The sequence below is a fragment of the Manduca sexta genome, chromosome 7 (assembly GCF_014839805.1).
Source record: "Manduca sexta isolate Smith_Timp_Sample1 chromosome 7, JHU_Msex_v1.0, whole genome shotgun sequence".
Lineage (NCBI taxonomy): Eukaryota > Metazoa > Arthropoda > Insecta > Lepidoptera > Sphingidae > Manduca > Manduca sexta.
In genome coordinates, this window is record NC_051121.1 from 981,626 (window position 1) to 998,500 (window position 16,875).

General features: G+C 40.6%; 1 protein-coding gene across 1 annotated transcript; it reads left to right on the plus strand.

Annotated features, from left to right (window-relative positions):
- Positions 1 to 498: 498 nt before the first annotated feature.
- Positions 499 to 13,872, plus strand: LOC115447409 (DNA polymerase subunit gamma-1, mitochondrial). The gene is made up of 18 exons (XM_037447528.1): positions 499 to 877; positions 959 to 1,154; positions 1,484 to 1,638; positions 2,096 to 2,295; positions 2,895 to 3,043; positions 5,944 to 6,157; positions 6,235 to 6,809; positions 7,148 to 7,363; positions 7,934 to 8,039; positions 8,259 to 8,389; positions 8,621 to 8,778; positions 9,328 to 9,451; positions 10,858 to 11,038; positions 11,455 to 11,627; positions 11,856 to 11,991; positions 12,816 to 12,984; positions 13,411 to 13,527; positions 13,670 to 13,872. The coding sequence occupies exons 1-18, from the start codon at positions 588 to 590 to the stop codon at positions 13,869 to 13,871; spliced, it is 3,492 nt and encodes a 1,163-aa protein (XP_037303425.1). The 5' UTR covers positions 499 to 587; the 3' UTR covers position 13,872.
- Positions 13,873 to 16,875: the final 3,003 nt, after the last annotated feature.

Here is a 16,875-nt window from a genome sequence, read left to right on the forward strand (position 1 = left end):
GTTACCCAGATTAAAGCCGAAACAAAATGTATGAAAATGGACCTTGAGGTATCGCCTTAAATAACAGAAAAAAATAGCTTCCAAGAGTATTTTCAATTTTGTGACTGACAGCTGACTCACAAAGCTTACGAAGGAACATGAATTTTACAGCCATACAAAAATAGCATTGTTAAAAAAAAATTATAACCGAGTGTATATATAAATTAAACCGATTCTCATTTCTGGGTAATTTTTAAGTTTGGAATTTTGAATACATTCATAATTATGTCATTTTCACTTCTTATCTCTCTTAAAATCCAGTTTTATCCGTTCTATGGTAAGAATAAAATAAAGTTCTGCGTGAAAAGAAATCTAAACTTCATTTAATCGCGCTTTTTGAATACGTAAGACTAGGTAGTATGATCGTAAGACTATAGCCTGTCCTCTAAGGACGAAGAAAAAAAAAATATGTAGGCTGTATGGCTGAAAGCCTTTGCCTTCTCCTTAAGGAGTAAATCAAACCAAAAAAAAAAATGTGATCGCGCTTTTGACAGCACTCAAAAGTTTAGTTTGTAAATAAAATACCCGGGAATTACGTTTTGTAAACAATGAAAATTGGAATAAGTAATTACCGCAATAATTTAATGAGAAACCGGAAAAATAATCAAAGATTTTATTGTGATGTACTCCCTACTAGTGAAGTCAGAATATTAAAGAAAAATAAAGAAAATGGTGATAACCTCAAAGTTGAAAAACATGATCAAGAAATTAAAGTTGAAACCAAGAAATCAGATGAATTTAGAGTTAACGAGTTTAATATTCAAATGATTTCTAAGAATATATATGACCAGCTTTTTGTAAAACCCAGTACTGCTTTAGATCCATCGCTTGTGAAAAGGTAAACAAATCATTTTTATGTGTAGGAACTATTTCCCTATATTGTCAGATTTTTATAAAAAAATTAATGTATTTGCTTAAGGTGTCAAGAAAATTTGATAAAGCACGGGATTGATTACACAAAATGCAGTTACATGCCTGATGTGAAATTACAACTGCCTAAATTGGAAGGCAGTGATTTGGTCGAACATTTCTACAACATAGGAGAACGACAATGTGCGCCGTACAGAGAGTTATTGAAGCAGCTGGCTTCTTCAGAATTACCTCCCTTACCAAAGGTACTTAATTATGGTAATTTTTGTAGGAAAATAACTTTGTTTTTTAAACCTGCACAGCAAAACGACTACTGCACTTGATGATAAATGGAGTGGAGGCTAATAGAATGTCGACTGACAAGAGACAGACAGACACTAAGTTTTATGCATATTTAACATCGGCCCTTTTTTATATATTTTTTTAAACTCGATAATTGTTTTCGAAAAAAATGTTGCCATGGCAATTAGCCTTTCAACCGTCAATATTATTGAATATCCATTAGTAAACAAATAGGTGTAAAGAATGATATTTTGTGATAATTGTATTGTAACCCTTTAAATTTCCTCATCAGAAATGGACCAAGAAATCTGGCTGGCACAAATATGAAGGCAACAAACCAGTGAAAGTACCATGTCCGACTGATGATGCACTAATTTTTGATGTGGAGGTGCTGATGTCGGCTGGAAAGAGGCCCACCCTGGCTTGTGCCGTTTCACCCGAGGCTTGGTTGGTGTTTCATTTAACATGTGTTTACTTTTACAATGATTTTGCTTGTTAAATGTTATAAAAATGTGAATGTATTGTAAAAGATGTTAGTAATTAATAATAGTATGATATTCAACTTTAAATGTAAGCAATTCATATTTCTAAAATTTCTATGAGCAATAAAAAAAACTTATAACCAATATTTTATTAAATAAAATATGTTTAAGTCACCTGTTTTATATGTAAGTAGATATTTATTTATACTCCTGTATACACTAATTTTAAATTCAGAAACAATCCTAACCGCTATCATTAGATTGACAGTCAGAATGGACCAATCAGAAGAAAGTTTGTTTGACATGATTACAAATGACTTATTTTGATTGGTTTATTCTTACCATTGCTTCCCACTCAGGGATTGTTTAATAAATTAGGCTCTTAATAACTAGTACTTCGAATATTAACCTCATGATATCAGGTATAGTTGGGTGAGCGAACCAGTGGCGAAAGGGGAACAACACCAATATTATGAAGATTTAAATTACGACTACCTCATACCATTGGAGACTGACGGAATGACACCGTGCGGAGATTTAGACAGATGTAGAATCGTTATAGGTCATAATGTGTCATACGACAGAGCGAAGATCAAGGAGCAGTACTGGTTGAATAGAACAGGTTGGTAAAAAATATAAAATTATGTAGTTTAGTATCTAGCATTTGCTTGTGGCTCAGCCATGAAAAAGGTTTTCCAAAAGGTTTCACAATTAATTATTTCCTGGAATAAAAAGTTGCTTATAACACTCAGGGGTAATGTAGCTCCTATTGGTGAAAAAACAAAACAAAACAAAAAATAGTTTCAGTACTACCTCACATTAGCGCTATTTGTAGATTATAATATTAGTACAGATTTGATCTATAAGGGCCAGTTCTTCATACACAGGGTGGAGACACCAACACGGCATTCATTTTATCCATGGGTAGGGCTAATATTCAAGAATCATAAACAAAAAATGTAAATGAATATACGAACCAATTTAACAATAAGTAAAATAAGCTGTATTACTAATTATTGTATGTTTCACAATGAATATCTAATTAAATAGCAACTTAAAAAGTAATATGATTAAGTAATTAAGTATATTAATTGATTATTTTTGTTATTTAGTAAACAATATGATAATTTTTCAATATATTTATTGCTTCTTGTCACCAGCCCTACCCATGTGTGAAATCAATGTATTGTCATGTGCATGTTGTATATATGGTGTGTGCAGGAGTGCGCTTCATGGACACGATGTCGATGCACACGTGCGTGAGCGGCGTGACGAGCTACCAGCGCGCGGTGCTGAAGGCCAAAAGCAAGGAGCCGCATCCCTCCGACGACGACTGGGTGGGGATCAGCTCGCTCAACAGCCTCAGTGAGGTAATGTTTAATGAATCCATGCAATAATAAATCTATATATACTATTATATAAAGCTGAAGAGTTTGTTTGTTTGTTTGAACGCGCTAATCTCAGGAACTACCAGTCCAAACTGAAAAAATCTTTTTGCGTTGGATAGCCCTTTGTTCGTGGAGTGCTATAGGCTATATATCATCACGCTATACCCAATAGGAGCGGAGCAGTAATGGCTAATCTCAGGAACTACCGGTCCAAACTGAAAAATTCTTTTTGCGTTGGATAGCCCTTTATTCGTGGATTGCTATAGGCTATATATCATCACGCTATACCCAATAGAAGCGGAGCAGTAATGGCTAATCTCAGGAACTACCGATTCGAACTGAAAAAATATTTTTGTGTTGAATAACCCTTTGTTTGTGGAGTGCTCTAAGTTATATATCATCACGCTATGACCAATAGGAGCGGAGCAGTAATGGCTAATCTCAGGAACTGCCAGTTTGAACTGAAAAATTCGTTTTGTGTTGGATAGCCCTTTATTTGTGGAGTGCTATAGGCTGTATATCATCACGCTATGACCAATAGGAGCGGAGCAGTAATGAAACATGTTGCAAAAACGGGGACAATTTATTAAAACGGTAAGCGGTTAAAGTTATGCAACTATGACGTATGACGGGATTGTTCCTCTTAAAAAGTTCTAAAAAATATAATATAAAACAAAGTCCCCCGCTGCATCTGTCTGTCTGAACGTGTTAAACTCAAAAACTACCCAACGTATTACGATGAAATTTGGTATGGAGACAGTTTGAGACCCTGGGAAGAACATAGGCTCCCGGGAAACTACTACTTTTATAACGGAAAACTTTAGCCTGAAAAACTTTATAACGCGGGCGGAGCCGCGGGCAAAGGTAGTACTTTTATATAAAGCTGAAGAGTTTGTTTGTTTGAACGCGCTAATCTCAGGAACTATCGGTCCAAACTGAAAAATTCTTTTTGTGTTGGATAGTCCTTTGTTCGTGGAGTGCTATAGGCTATATATCATCACGCTATACCCAATAGGAGCAGAGCAGTAATGGCTAATCTCAGAAATTATCGGTCCAAACTGAAAAAATATTTTTGTGTTGGATAGCCCTTTGTTCGTGGAGTGCTATAGGTTATATATCATCACGCTATACCCAATAGGAGCGGAGCAGTAATGGCTAATCTTAGGAACTACCGGTTCGAATTAAAAAAAATCTTTTTGTGTGGGATAGACCTTTGTTTCTGGAGTGCTACAGTCTATATATCATCACGCTATTACCAATAGGAGCGGAGCAGTAATGGCTAATCTCAGGAACTATCGGTTCGAACTGAAAAATTTCTTTTTGTGTTGGATAGCCCTTTGTTCGTGGAGTGCTATAAGCTATATATCATCACGCTATGACCAATAGGACAGGAGCAATAATGAAACATGTTGCAAAAACGAGGAAAATTTATTAGTTTTGAGAGCTTCTGTTGCGTGCGCTGCGTAAACGGTTAAAGTTATGTCACAAAGATGTATGACGGGATTGTTCCTCTTAAAAAGTTCTACAAAGATATGTTATAAAACAAAGGCCCCCGCTGCATCTGTCTGACTGAGCGTGTTAAACTCAAAACCTACCCAACGTATTACGATAAAATTTGGTATGGAGACAGTTTGAGACCCTGGGAAGAACATAGACTCCCGAGAAAATACATAGCGTGTCTTTTATAACGGAAAACTTTACCCCGAAAAACTTTATAACGCGGGCGGAGCCGCGGGCAAAAGCTAGTAAGTTATAAAGCTTTGAAATTTAGTGGTAGGGGTAGCGATCTGATAATATTAGTAGCAAACTGTGACGTGACCGAGTGTCACCGGCCATAACACTGCATGCTTAAGAAAGAGATAGCCCGAAAACCACAACACGTGCCCACGTTTACTCACAATAATATTTAAAATATGAATAACTACTTTATTTCTCAACTAGCTGCCGCCCGCAGTTTCGCCCGCCTAGATTTCGGACTTCAAAAATGGAGGAGGTGCTCAATTTGTCGGGATGTTTTTTTTTAGATTATAATGTTAACTTTTTTAATTAGGGATGACTGAGAGTGTTATAAACGTAAGAGTAGACAAATATAATGAAAAAGCTTCGAACTGCTAAGCTATCGGAAGTTACACGTGTTATTGTGAGTCAACCATAAAAGATAGACATATGCTGTCGTGGGATATTTTTTACATAATTTTAAGGAGAACATTTCCGTCATACATGATTTCTGTGTAGCTTTAACCATTAAGGTTGCACACGCGACGGAAGCTTAAAAAATGGAGTAACTTCTCCCGTTTTCCCAACATTTCCCTTCACTGCTCTGCTCCTATTAATTGTAGCGTGATGAAAAGTATACTATAACCAGCTCAGGAGTATGAAAAATAATTGTACCAAGTTTCGAAAAATCCGTCGAGTAGTTTTTGTTTCTATAACGGTTATACAGACAGGCAGATAGACAAAAATTTTACTAATTGCATTTTTGGCATCAGTATCGATCCTTAATCACTCCCTGATAGTTATTTTGGAAATATATTTCATATACAGAATTGACCTCTCTACTTGACCTCTCTTATTGATTTATTATAAGTATAGATAGATACATTTTTAAGCTCATTCACAGAAAAAAAAATTGTTATTGTTTTTTTTTTTACATTTAAATGAAGGTACAAAATTAAACATAATATAAAACTACGCTACCGAAGCAAATAATTGAACATAATATAATTTTGTTAAATTGGATTTTATCGCGGTTTTTGTATTATAATTTTCTCCCGACGTTTCGAAGACTTTGTTGTCGTTCCGCTCCATGACCACGAATATTCGGGTGTAAGCATAAGCTCCTTATATATTAATAATTTAAAACTATATTGCGGTATTTTCAGGTACACAACCTATATTGCGGGAAGCCAGTAGACAAAGCAACGAGAGATATCTTTGTGGAGGGAAATATGGAGGATGTACATAACAACTTCCAGAAACTAATGCATTACTGCGCCGCTGATGTCATCGCCACGCACAATGTACTGCGAGAATTACTACCATTGTTTCTGGAACGCTTTCCGCATCCCGTCACGCTGGCTGGAATGTTAGAACTTGGTGAGTAAAATGTTAGAACTTGGTGAGTAAAGTATTAATTTCTTCAAGAATAAAAATAATAATTTGTCTTTACACAGGGTCAGCATACTTGCCAATAAACTCGAACTGGCTTCAATACATAGAATCGGCGGAAACTGTATTTGAAGATTTGAAATTAGAATCACGACAACTATTATCGTTAAAAGCGGATGAAGCATGCAGGCTGATGGAAAACGAAGCTTATAAAAAAGACATCTGGATGTGGGACCAGGACTGGTCGGTGCAAACTTTAAAATTAAAAAAGCAAATAGTTAAAAAGAAAAAAGTTGAACAGCATGTAGAACTGGCTGATGATCATTTAATAAAAAACATAGAGGATAATAAAGAGAATGAAAGACTGGCTAGTGATGTGTTAAACGCGCCGAAGAAAGAATTCGATATTTTAAATGAAGAATACATTACCTTTGTGACTCAACAAGTGGAACAGCCTAAAATAAAGATCATAGAAGACTATAGCAAAAAGTTTCAATACTTGTATGATCTAGGGAAATTGCTGCCAGTAAAAAGGCCGTACTTAGCTGGATATCCCGCGTGGTATAGGAAACTTTGTACCAAACCAGGGAAAGATCCTGACTGGTCACCCGGTGCTAATAACATCACCACAAGCATGCAGGTAAACTTCAAAGAAGACCTTATTGATTTTACATATACAGGATGTTTAAGTAAGTTCAATATTTAGGCTGCATACATAAATAATGATAAATAGATTATTAGTAAAAGTAAAAACAATATCAGAGTCTATGATTGTTACCGGTAAATTGCAATAGTTTTATTACCTATGGGATCGAAGCTAGCGAGTGAGTTGCACATCTGGCTACCCCTGACAAAGGGAAATAGGCGTAATACTATGTATGTATATGAAAGTAAAGAGATCGTGTTTATACTTCCAACCTACTTACTGTTACACCCTGTAAAGCTATATAATCCCATAAACGAACAATATATCGACAGATAACACCGAAACTTCTACGGTTATCGTGGGAGGGTTACCCGCTGCACTACATCCAGGCGGAAGGATGGGGATTCATGGTCCCGTTCAGCAGGCGACACCAGGGAGACGAGGAGCCGAGGCTGCCTCTGGAGCAGTTACTAGAGATGTGCCCATTGGTCCAGTGCCAGGATGCTAGTGTCGACGCGGACATACACAGACTTCCAAAGACAGTAGATGTAATAAATACTTTTTTTATATAAAGTTAGCTGTACGTGTTGTTAAGTGAAGTGTTTTTAAAATCTTGACCATCAGTGATGTGAGTTTCCATTTAAGGAAAACAGGTGGAAATGTTTGTCAGTAAAATTGCCGATCTAGCGAACTGTCATTATTAAAGGCATTATTTTAAATTTATACCTAACACTTCTGGACATAGTGTGAGATGAAATCATCTTGAAACCCATCTTAAACTTAAAAGACTGTTGGTAAACTAAGACACTCAGAAAATAACCAAATTACATGTTTGGAGGCCTAACCCAGCAGTTGGTGGTTACGAGCACTGTAGGAGAAGGGGTATTTCGACTTCGAGAGTGCGGCGCGTGACGTCACCACGCTTGCGATATATACATCGATGGATGCACATCATTCTCCCGCTATCGCGCCCGATTAAAGATATAATTATTGCACGTTGTAATTGCAAATTATCTTAATTTATACAAATTCGTTTTTTTTTTTCATATAACCTACCCCGAACATAACCTGCTGGTGATCTGAAAGATTTAATAATATGACCATCATTACGTTTCCAGGAGGATCTGGCTAGGAAGGCTTATTATGCACGAAAGAAGGTAGATGAGAAAGCTGCCGCCAACCAGTACCATGGGCTGGGAGTGTGGTGCGGAATACAGTTGCAGGGTTAGTTCATCCAAATTAATTAAATGAGAAATGATTTCTTTGTAATCTATAAACTCTGAACCGCTGCACCGATTTTAATAATTTTTTCAACATCAGTAAGCTACTTTATCCTTAACATAGGTTATTTTACTGCAATAACAAAAATTCTTCCATGCCGATGAAGTCTCGCGCAATACTTGGTAATAATTCTCAATTTACCGTCATTTTTATGTGTAATAGGTTGCTGCCATTTCCTCAGACTACCGCACAAGGATGGCCCCAAGTACAAAGTGGGCAATCCCCTGGCGAGGGACTTCCTGGACATGTTCAGTCAGAACGTTCTGTCGGCGCAGGGGAACGAGGCTGAGAAGGTATTTTCTAAGTTCCGGCACCTAGGTTGTATAGGGATGAAAGTGCTAGCAGAGACATCAATTAATAAAATGTAATTTCTGCTGTTAGCAGTTCAAATCATATTTTATTGTTATTACAAATCATGTTCTGAGTAAATTAGGTTACGTGCCCAACTCTCTCCTTAGTTTGGATCTGCCATCGCCGCGCTCTTATATAAAACAGTGTTGTAATATGTGATGTGTGGCGGTCAGGTGCTGTCGTTCGGTCGCATGATGTCGTACTGGCGCAACAACCGCGAGCGCATCATGGGCCAGCAGGCGGTGTGGCTGCCGCCCACACTGCGGCCCCACGCCGCGCGGTACGGCGCCATCGTGCCGCACGTGGTGGTCGCCGGCACACTCACCAGGAGGTCACTGGCTGTATTGAACTATACTTTGTAAAATATTGGATGAGCTCTGTGACAGCTATATCATGGTATCAACCGTAAACAACTTACCTGATATTAAATTAGAGATAAATTACAAAGCAATTAGGTATAATATGCTTGTCAATCGAAATCATTCGTTCCATAGCGGCGCCTGCATGAAGCCAGCGCCATCTATTTAAAAATCTTGTCGAGTCATCGCCGTGGCTCACCGCCGCAAGGGGTCCGCGGGGGAGTCGACGCCCGCCCACGAATGCTCGCATGGAACGGCTGTGCCCAATCATACGTATTCATAGTGTCAAAAGTGAAAAGCAAAAACTCCCATTTTATTGTGCTGTGCGTAACATCAGATAAAAACAAAATGCCTACAAAAGTAAATTACTTGGATTTAATGTAGCCTATATGCTAATGCAGGACATGATCTATAATATGTGTTTCAAGTTTTATGTAAATCTACAAAGTTTTGCCTAAAATCACCCGGATACCGCTCGAATATCTTGTCTATTTAATATTTACTATATTGTCTACGTACAGGGCGAGCGAGCCGACATGGATGACGGCCAGCAATGCACACCCCGAGCGAGTGGGCTCCGAGCTACGCGCCATGGTGCAGGCGCCCCTCGGATACAGGCTCGTCGGCGCTGACGTCGACTCACAGGTAACCACACAGTAACGCACACCGCGAGCGAGTGGGCTCCGAGCTACGCGCCATGGTGCAGGCGCCCCACGGATACAGGCTCGTCGGCGCTGACGTCGACTCACAGGTAACCACACAGTAACGCACACCGCGAGCGAGTGGGCTCCGAGCTACGCGCCATGGTGCAGGCGCCCCACGGATACAGGCTCGTCGGCGCTGACGTCGACTCACAGGTAACCACACAGTAACGCACACCGCGAGCGAGTGGGCTCCGAGCTACGCGCCATGGTGCAGGCGCCCCACGGATACAGGCTCGTCGGCGCTGACGTCGACTCACAGGTAACCACACAGTAACGCACACCGCGAGCGAGTGGGCTCCGAGCTACGCGCCATGGTGCAGGCGCCCCACGGATACAGGCTCGTCGGCGCTGACGTCGACTCACAGGTAACCACACAGTAACGCACACCGCGAGCGAGTGGGCTCCGAGCTACGCGCCATGGTGCAGGCGCCCCACGGATACAGGCTCGTCGGCGCTGACGTCGACTCACAGGTAACCACACAGTAACGCACACCGCGAGCGAGTGGGCTCCGAGCTACGCGCCATGGTGCAGGCGCCCCACGGATACAGGCTCGTCGGCGCTGACGTCGACTCACAGGTAACCACACAGTAACGCACACCGCGAGCGAGTGGGCTCCGAGCTACGCGCCATGGTGCAGGCGCCCCACGGATACAGGCTCGTCGGCGCTGACGTCGACTCACAGGTAACCACACAGTAACGCACACCGCGAGCGAGTGGGCTCCGAGCTACGCGCCATGGTGCAGGCGCCCCACGGATACAGGCTCGTCGGCGCTGACGTCGACTCACAGGTAACCACACAGTAACGCACACCGCGAGCGAGTGGGCTCCGAGCTACGCGCCATGGTGCAGGCGCCCCACGGATACAGGCTCGTCGGCGCTGACGTCGACTCACAGGTAACCACACAGTAACGCACACCGCGAGCGAGTGGGCTCCGAGCTACGCGCCATGGTGCAGGCGCCCCACGGATACAGGCTCGTCGGCGCTGACGTCGACTCACAGGTAACCACACAGTAACGCACACCGCGAGCGAGTGGGCTCCGAGCTACGCACCATGGTGCAGGCGCCCCACGGATACAGGCTCGTCGGCGCTGACGTCGACTCACAGGTAACAAGTGCAAATAATGGCGGTTAGACAGGGCATTCACTAAATCGAAAGCAATCGAATCGAAGCGCACTGAATTCCATGTATTTGCATGTATAGGCAGTGATTTAGCTCGACACATTGCGATTGCGTAATGAACGTAGCAGCGAACACTCTGCGGAGATTTTCTAATTAATTTAGATGATGTTTACGCCAAATAGTTTATTTTTAATGTCATTAACGGTTGTGTTCCGTTTCGTGCAGGAGTTGTGGATCGCGGCGCTGCTGGGCGACAGTGGGTCGGGGGCGGTGGGCGGGCACCCGTTCGGGTGGGCGGTGGTGGCGGGCGACAAGGCGCGACACACGGACCTGCACTCGCTGACGGCGGCCGCACACAAGCTGCGGCGCGACCACGCCAAGGTCGTCAACTACGCGCGCATATACGGTAGCACATTGTTTTTTCTTCTTACTGCCTAGTGGATTATTTTGTCTCCCGCTTTGCTATGGAGGGAAGTGGACAATTAATATTTTCAACTCCTTCCTATCTTTCCATTTGATTTACTTTGTTGCGGGATAAAGAGAAATTAAGTGTCCCTTGAGATTCGCCGAACTTCACCGCTCGGTGTCATAAAACGCGTGCCACTGCTGATCCTGGATGACAGGAGTTGTAGTGGTGGGTGTGAGGGCGGGAAAGTCTCTGCCTAGCGTTGAGGTCTCGGGTTAGATCCCGGGTCCGATAAAGTGATATTGGATTTTCCACTCAGTATCAGCCGGGAGTCTGATTTTTGTCCATAGCAATAGACACCAGCGCAATGCTATTCCATTTCAGTGTATGGAATAAGAGTTTACTATTTGTTACAGGTGCTGGGCAAAACTTCGCCGAGAGACTACTGAAACAGTTCAACCCAACCATGACGATATCGGAAGCTAAGAGCAAGGCGGCCAAGATGTTCGCCACCACTAAGGGCAGACGAGTTTACACGCTCAAGAGGCAGTACATGGAGGGATTTATGGACGAAGATTTGGATAACCAGGTATAAGTTACGCGTGCCGACGTACATCGTGGGTTTGGGTCTTTGATAATGCTTTTCTTATTTACGACAAAGTATACATAGATACGACATACGATTTACGACAGAGTGGTAAATCCTATTTCTTGGCCATGCTGAGGGCCACCAACTAACAGGTTACGAATCCCGGCTCAGCAGGACAACAGAGAGGATGGAGACGGAAAGAAAGTTGTGACCACATCTTTGTTGCAGGCGGTGGAAATGACGTCATACCAGGCGATGCGATTGGCCAAACTCAGCGGGAAGACGTTAGAGGAAATGTTCGAGAGACCGCGGTGGGTCGGCGGCACGGAGTCTGATATGTTCAACAAGTTGGAGGAAATAGCTGGTATGTGCGGACTTGTCATGGTTTTATTAAAGTTAACGTTATAAATAAGGATCGAAAATATTCCTGCATCTAAATATTAATATATAAAGCTGAAGACTTTGTTTGTACGTGCTAATCTTAGGAACCACTAAACTGATTTTTTTTTTCTAAAAGGAAACTACATTATCCCTGAGTGCTGTAGGCTGCTTTTTATTCCGGAAAACTCTTTCAAGCGGGCGGAGCCGCGAGCAAAAGCTAGTTAAATATATATGGCATACGCTCAAAATAAAAGTTTAGTTTTCAAGTAAATTGCTTTTTTAATTATTTTCCAGTCTAACCTTTTACGGCCATAGCTCTCAAACTTCATTCACACCTCGCTTTCATCTCATTTACGTAGTTTACATTCCACTCCCACAAATATCGCCTGCAACTGCAGCTATTTATGAGTAAGCGGGGTCTGAGCGGAGTACGAGAAGCGAAAGTCGTGTGGTCTACCAATAGTTCGGTCAACACGCCGCGCCACCGCCCGCACTCGCCTGCGGACATCTACAAACTATGGGTCAAGTTATTTGCCGGCAGTTATAGGCTTTATGTTGATGTACCAAGTGTCGGAGGCGGCCTTTGGGGGAGGCGAACCGCTCAACCGCCCGGGGCCTCGCGCTCACAGAGACCTCGCGCGGTGCCTCGCGGGACCTTTTTTTTACGATACCGACGAAACTGTTAAAGCAGGGGAACGTTTTTTTACTCTGCCCGGGGCCTCGCGTCTGTTTCTTTTTGCTCTGGCCTGGGACCTCGCGTCGTTTAGGGCCGCCACTGCCAAGTGTAATTGTTGTGTGTGTGGACAGACTGCGATTCGCCGCGGACGGCGTTCCTGTGCGGCGCGCTGTCGCGGGCGCTGGCGGCGGGGCGCGGGCGCTGGACCAACACGCGCCTCAACTGGGCCGTGCAGAGCGCCGCCGCGGACTTCCTGCACCTCATGCTCGCCAGCATGGCGCACCTCGCGCCGCGGGCCAGGTACACTCATACCTTTACATTACACAAATAAACAAATGAGGTGTGTAGAGGAGGTAAGACATTATAAATCTGCTACCTGAATTTTTGTTTATAAGTAAATAACAAAGCAATGATGAGTCAGAATTTTCATGAATTTCGCATAAAATTGTGGACACAACATATAGTAAGTAAAAAAAATTTGGTATAAAAATGCTACTGTGTGCATTTACCAAGATAATTGTAATGTTCTGAGTTTAGGTAGCAGAATGTGGGTATCCACAATAATAATAATTAGGTACTTAGAGAAAATAATAAATCAAGTAGTTTTTGATTGCAATTTTGATTTGTATGAAAAATAATATATTTTTTTTTACAAATAAATAAAGCAATGGTATCGACTCACAGACATTCTAACATTCAACTCTTCAATTTGTGCTTTCTTTTCAGATTCTGTCTGAGTTTCCACGATGAAGTGAGATATTTAGTGCCAGAGGAATACAAATACGAAACGGCGCTAGCGTTGCAAATAACTAACCTACTCACGAGAGCTTTTTGCTCTCAAAGGTACATTTTATCCACTTTTATTGCCATATTGTCATTTACAAGTGCGGTATTATCGAGTTCTAATGTTCACGCCGTCGTATTTTAGGTGCTGTGGATCACTTTGCCGTGACCTCTAAAAATAAGAATGTATGTTTTCTTGCAGGGTTGGCATAAACGACTTGCCGCTTTCTGTAGCGTTCTTCTCATCTGTGGAAGTAGACCAAGTACTGCGGAAAGAGTCTACGTTGTCCTGCACCACGCCGTCCAACCCGCACGGACTGGAGAAAGGCTATGGCATACCCAACGGAGAGTCGCTCAACATATTCGACGTGTTGGAAAAGTGTCATGCTAATAAATCATTATAATAAAATGGTGTGTTTATTTATTGTAAGGCGGCCAACACCTGAGTCCGATTTACCGCCGTTTTTTAATAAACTCACCAATATTAATCTTCGGATCCCATTCCAAGAATAAACCAATCAATATATTATCATTTGTAAGCATGTGAGAAGAAACTTTATTCTGATTAGATCATAATATTCACGATGGATTTAAAAAGCGATTGGGATCGTTTAATGAGATTGGGGGTAAGTTACTATCTGAAACTTACATCTCAGGTCTTGGACTAGGAATAATTACTCAATTCCATAAAATGTCGATTTTCTAAGAAAACGGCAAAAATTTATGAAAATCATAAAAATACGTAAATGTTAATACTAGGTCAAACCGCGCTACTTTTTTTTTTTTTTTTTTTTTTCTTTTTGGCTTCGCTGTTTAGATGCATTTAGCCAATGTCAAGTTATTTGGATAGGATAGGAACATAGGATACAAAGGTTGGGAAACTATAAGAATGTTGTACGATATCAATTCGGAGGAAGATATATTGGTAATAAAATACTATCAAGTGGGTTAAGAATTAAAATATAAAGAAATAGGTCATACATATACAGATAGGAGTTGATGGGCTGGTTTACATACATAATAAAAATAACGTTAAACATAAATAATAAAAATTACGTTAATGAATTGTAATGATTAATGAAATTTGCATTGTAATGATGAATGAAAGAATATAAAGAAAATATCTAAAGTTTAATATTATTTTTAATAATAAAAGATGTAATGCATTGGTAAACTAACATGTCATTAGAGTGAAGAAGACAAACAACAGAGGAAGGTAAAGGAACTGAGCGACGCAATAGGGACTGGAAGAAAGGTAAGTGGTCATAACGAGGACAGGAAAACAGGATGTGATTAAGGTCACCCACCTCTGCACCACATGGGCAGGTGGGGCTATTTAAAATGTTTATTTTAGCTAGATGAGCCTCAGAGCATGTGTGGCCAAGTCTCATACGAATTAGAATAGATGTCTCAACTTTACTAAACCTAGCCTTAAAGAACCAGGGTTTTAATGTCACATCCGGTTGTATATTGGCATAATAACGGCCCTTTAATTTGATACTGGAGAGCCAAACTTCTCTCCAGGATTTATAAAGATAAGCTTTTGGTAAAGATAGAAGGTCTTGACTATAATTTTTAAATGGGAACAAGTCCCCGCAATTCACTGCCTCTTTAGCAAGAGTGTCCGCCCTCTCATTTCCTTCGATTCCCGAATGACTGGGAATCCAAAAAATGAAGCAAAATGCCATTAGAAAGACACTTGAACGCCAATTCTCTTATTTGTATAATAAGGGGTAAAGTGTTATTACTTTTAAAAGGGAATTTAGCCATTGCTTGAAGAGCACTTAAGGAATCAGTAAAAATAATTGCTTTATCAAGTTTAAATAGAAGAATATATTCAATGGCCCTTAATATACCCAAACATTCTCCTGTGAAAACAGAGGATTCCATAGGAAGTTTAATTTTTTGCACAATATTAAATTGTGCGTGGAAAACACCAATCCCAACGCATTCCAGTGGGCCTATTTTGGAAGCATCTGTATATAAGTGGTGAAAACCCTCAAAACGTTCAGCAAGGATTTCGTTAAATGCAGCCCTAGCACTACCAGATTTTTTTATCAATAGAATTATAAAATATTTTAGGAGTGAAAATTAATGAACTAAAGCTATTGTTATATATAGCGAGCCGGTTATAACAGTAAGTTGGCGCGGTAATAGCAAGAAATTTATGAAAACTTATTATTATGCACGGAAGAGATTTATGAGATGGTTTATTCAGGTAATGCATTCGGAGTGATTCTAGTAGCGGAATGAGAGGATGGTTTGAAAACTGAATAATTTTAAATAAATATTTATCTGAAAGAAATTGTCTCCTAAGAAAAAGAGGAGATTCACCGCATTCAACTTGCAGGGCGTTGATTGGACTTGATCTCATTGCCCCTGATATAATGCGTAAGCATTTTGAATGTAGGCGATCTAATTTTTTAAAAGCATTTATATTGCCGGGTTCAAAAACAAATGAACCATAATCAAAAATACTTCTAATAATGGCGTTATATACTAGTTTTAAAGATTGTGGGTGCGCACCCCACCATACTCCACTAAGACATCGTAACATGTTTATATGACGCTCCACTTTGTTAGCAACATAATCGCAGTGAGCAGTCCCAGACAGTTTAGAGTCCAATAAAACACCCAAATACTTAAAAGCGCTTTTAACTGGAATTGGAATGTTGTTATATACAATATTAATTGTAGGTAGAGTTCTCTTTTTGGTATAAACTACGGATGCGCACTTTGATGGGGAAAGATCTAAACCATTTTTAAAAAGCCATGACGATAAGGAAATTAATGAAGAATTAAGAACTGAACATGCGTGCTCAATTGAATCGGAAGAGTAATATAACAGCAAGTCATCTGCATATTGTAGAACTTTAACGCCATTAGTAATATAAGATTCTAAATCGTAGGCATAAATATTATATAACAAGGGGCTTAATACTGATCCTTGCGGTAAACCTTTCCAAACGTGTCGGGTGAACTGGTTTTCTGATGACAAAATACTGACTGATCTATTATTTAAAATGTTTAAAATTAAATGCGTTAGATTAGATGGTACTTGAAGGGATTGTAGTTTTAGTTGAAGGATAGATGGTAATACATTATCGTAAGCGCCATTAATGTCTAAGAATACAGCTACCGTAGAACAATTTTTTGAAAAAGACATGCGGATGTCTGTGGTAAAAATGCTGAGGCAGTCCAAAAGTACTTTTTCCTTTTCTAAAGCCAAATTGGGAATTTGCCAGAAAACCTCTACTCTCAACATACCAATCAAGCCGATTTTTAATTAAATGTTCTGCCAGTTTCATTAAGACTGAGGATAGGATTATAGGTCGGTATGAGGAAATATCGGTTGGAGACTTGTGAGGTTTAAGAATTGGCAACACAATATGACGTTTCCACATTGGG

Coding starts and splice junctions, on each gene's coding strand:
- LOC115447409 (XM_037447528.1), top strand. CDS start 588: ATGAAAATTGGAATAAGTAATTACCGCAATAATTTAATGAGAAACCGG. Junction 8,040..8,258: donor GTGCGGAATACAGTTGCAGG/GTTAGTTCATCC, acceptor TATGTGTAATAG/GTTGCTGCCATTTCCTCAGA. Junction 13,528..13,669: donor AGAGCTTTTTGCTCTCAAAG/GTACATTTTATC, acceptor GTTTTCTTGCAG/GGTTGGCATAAACGACTTGC.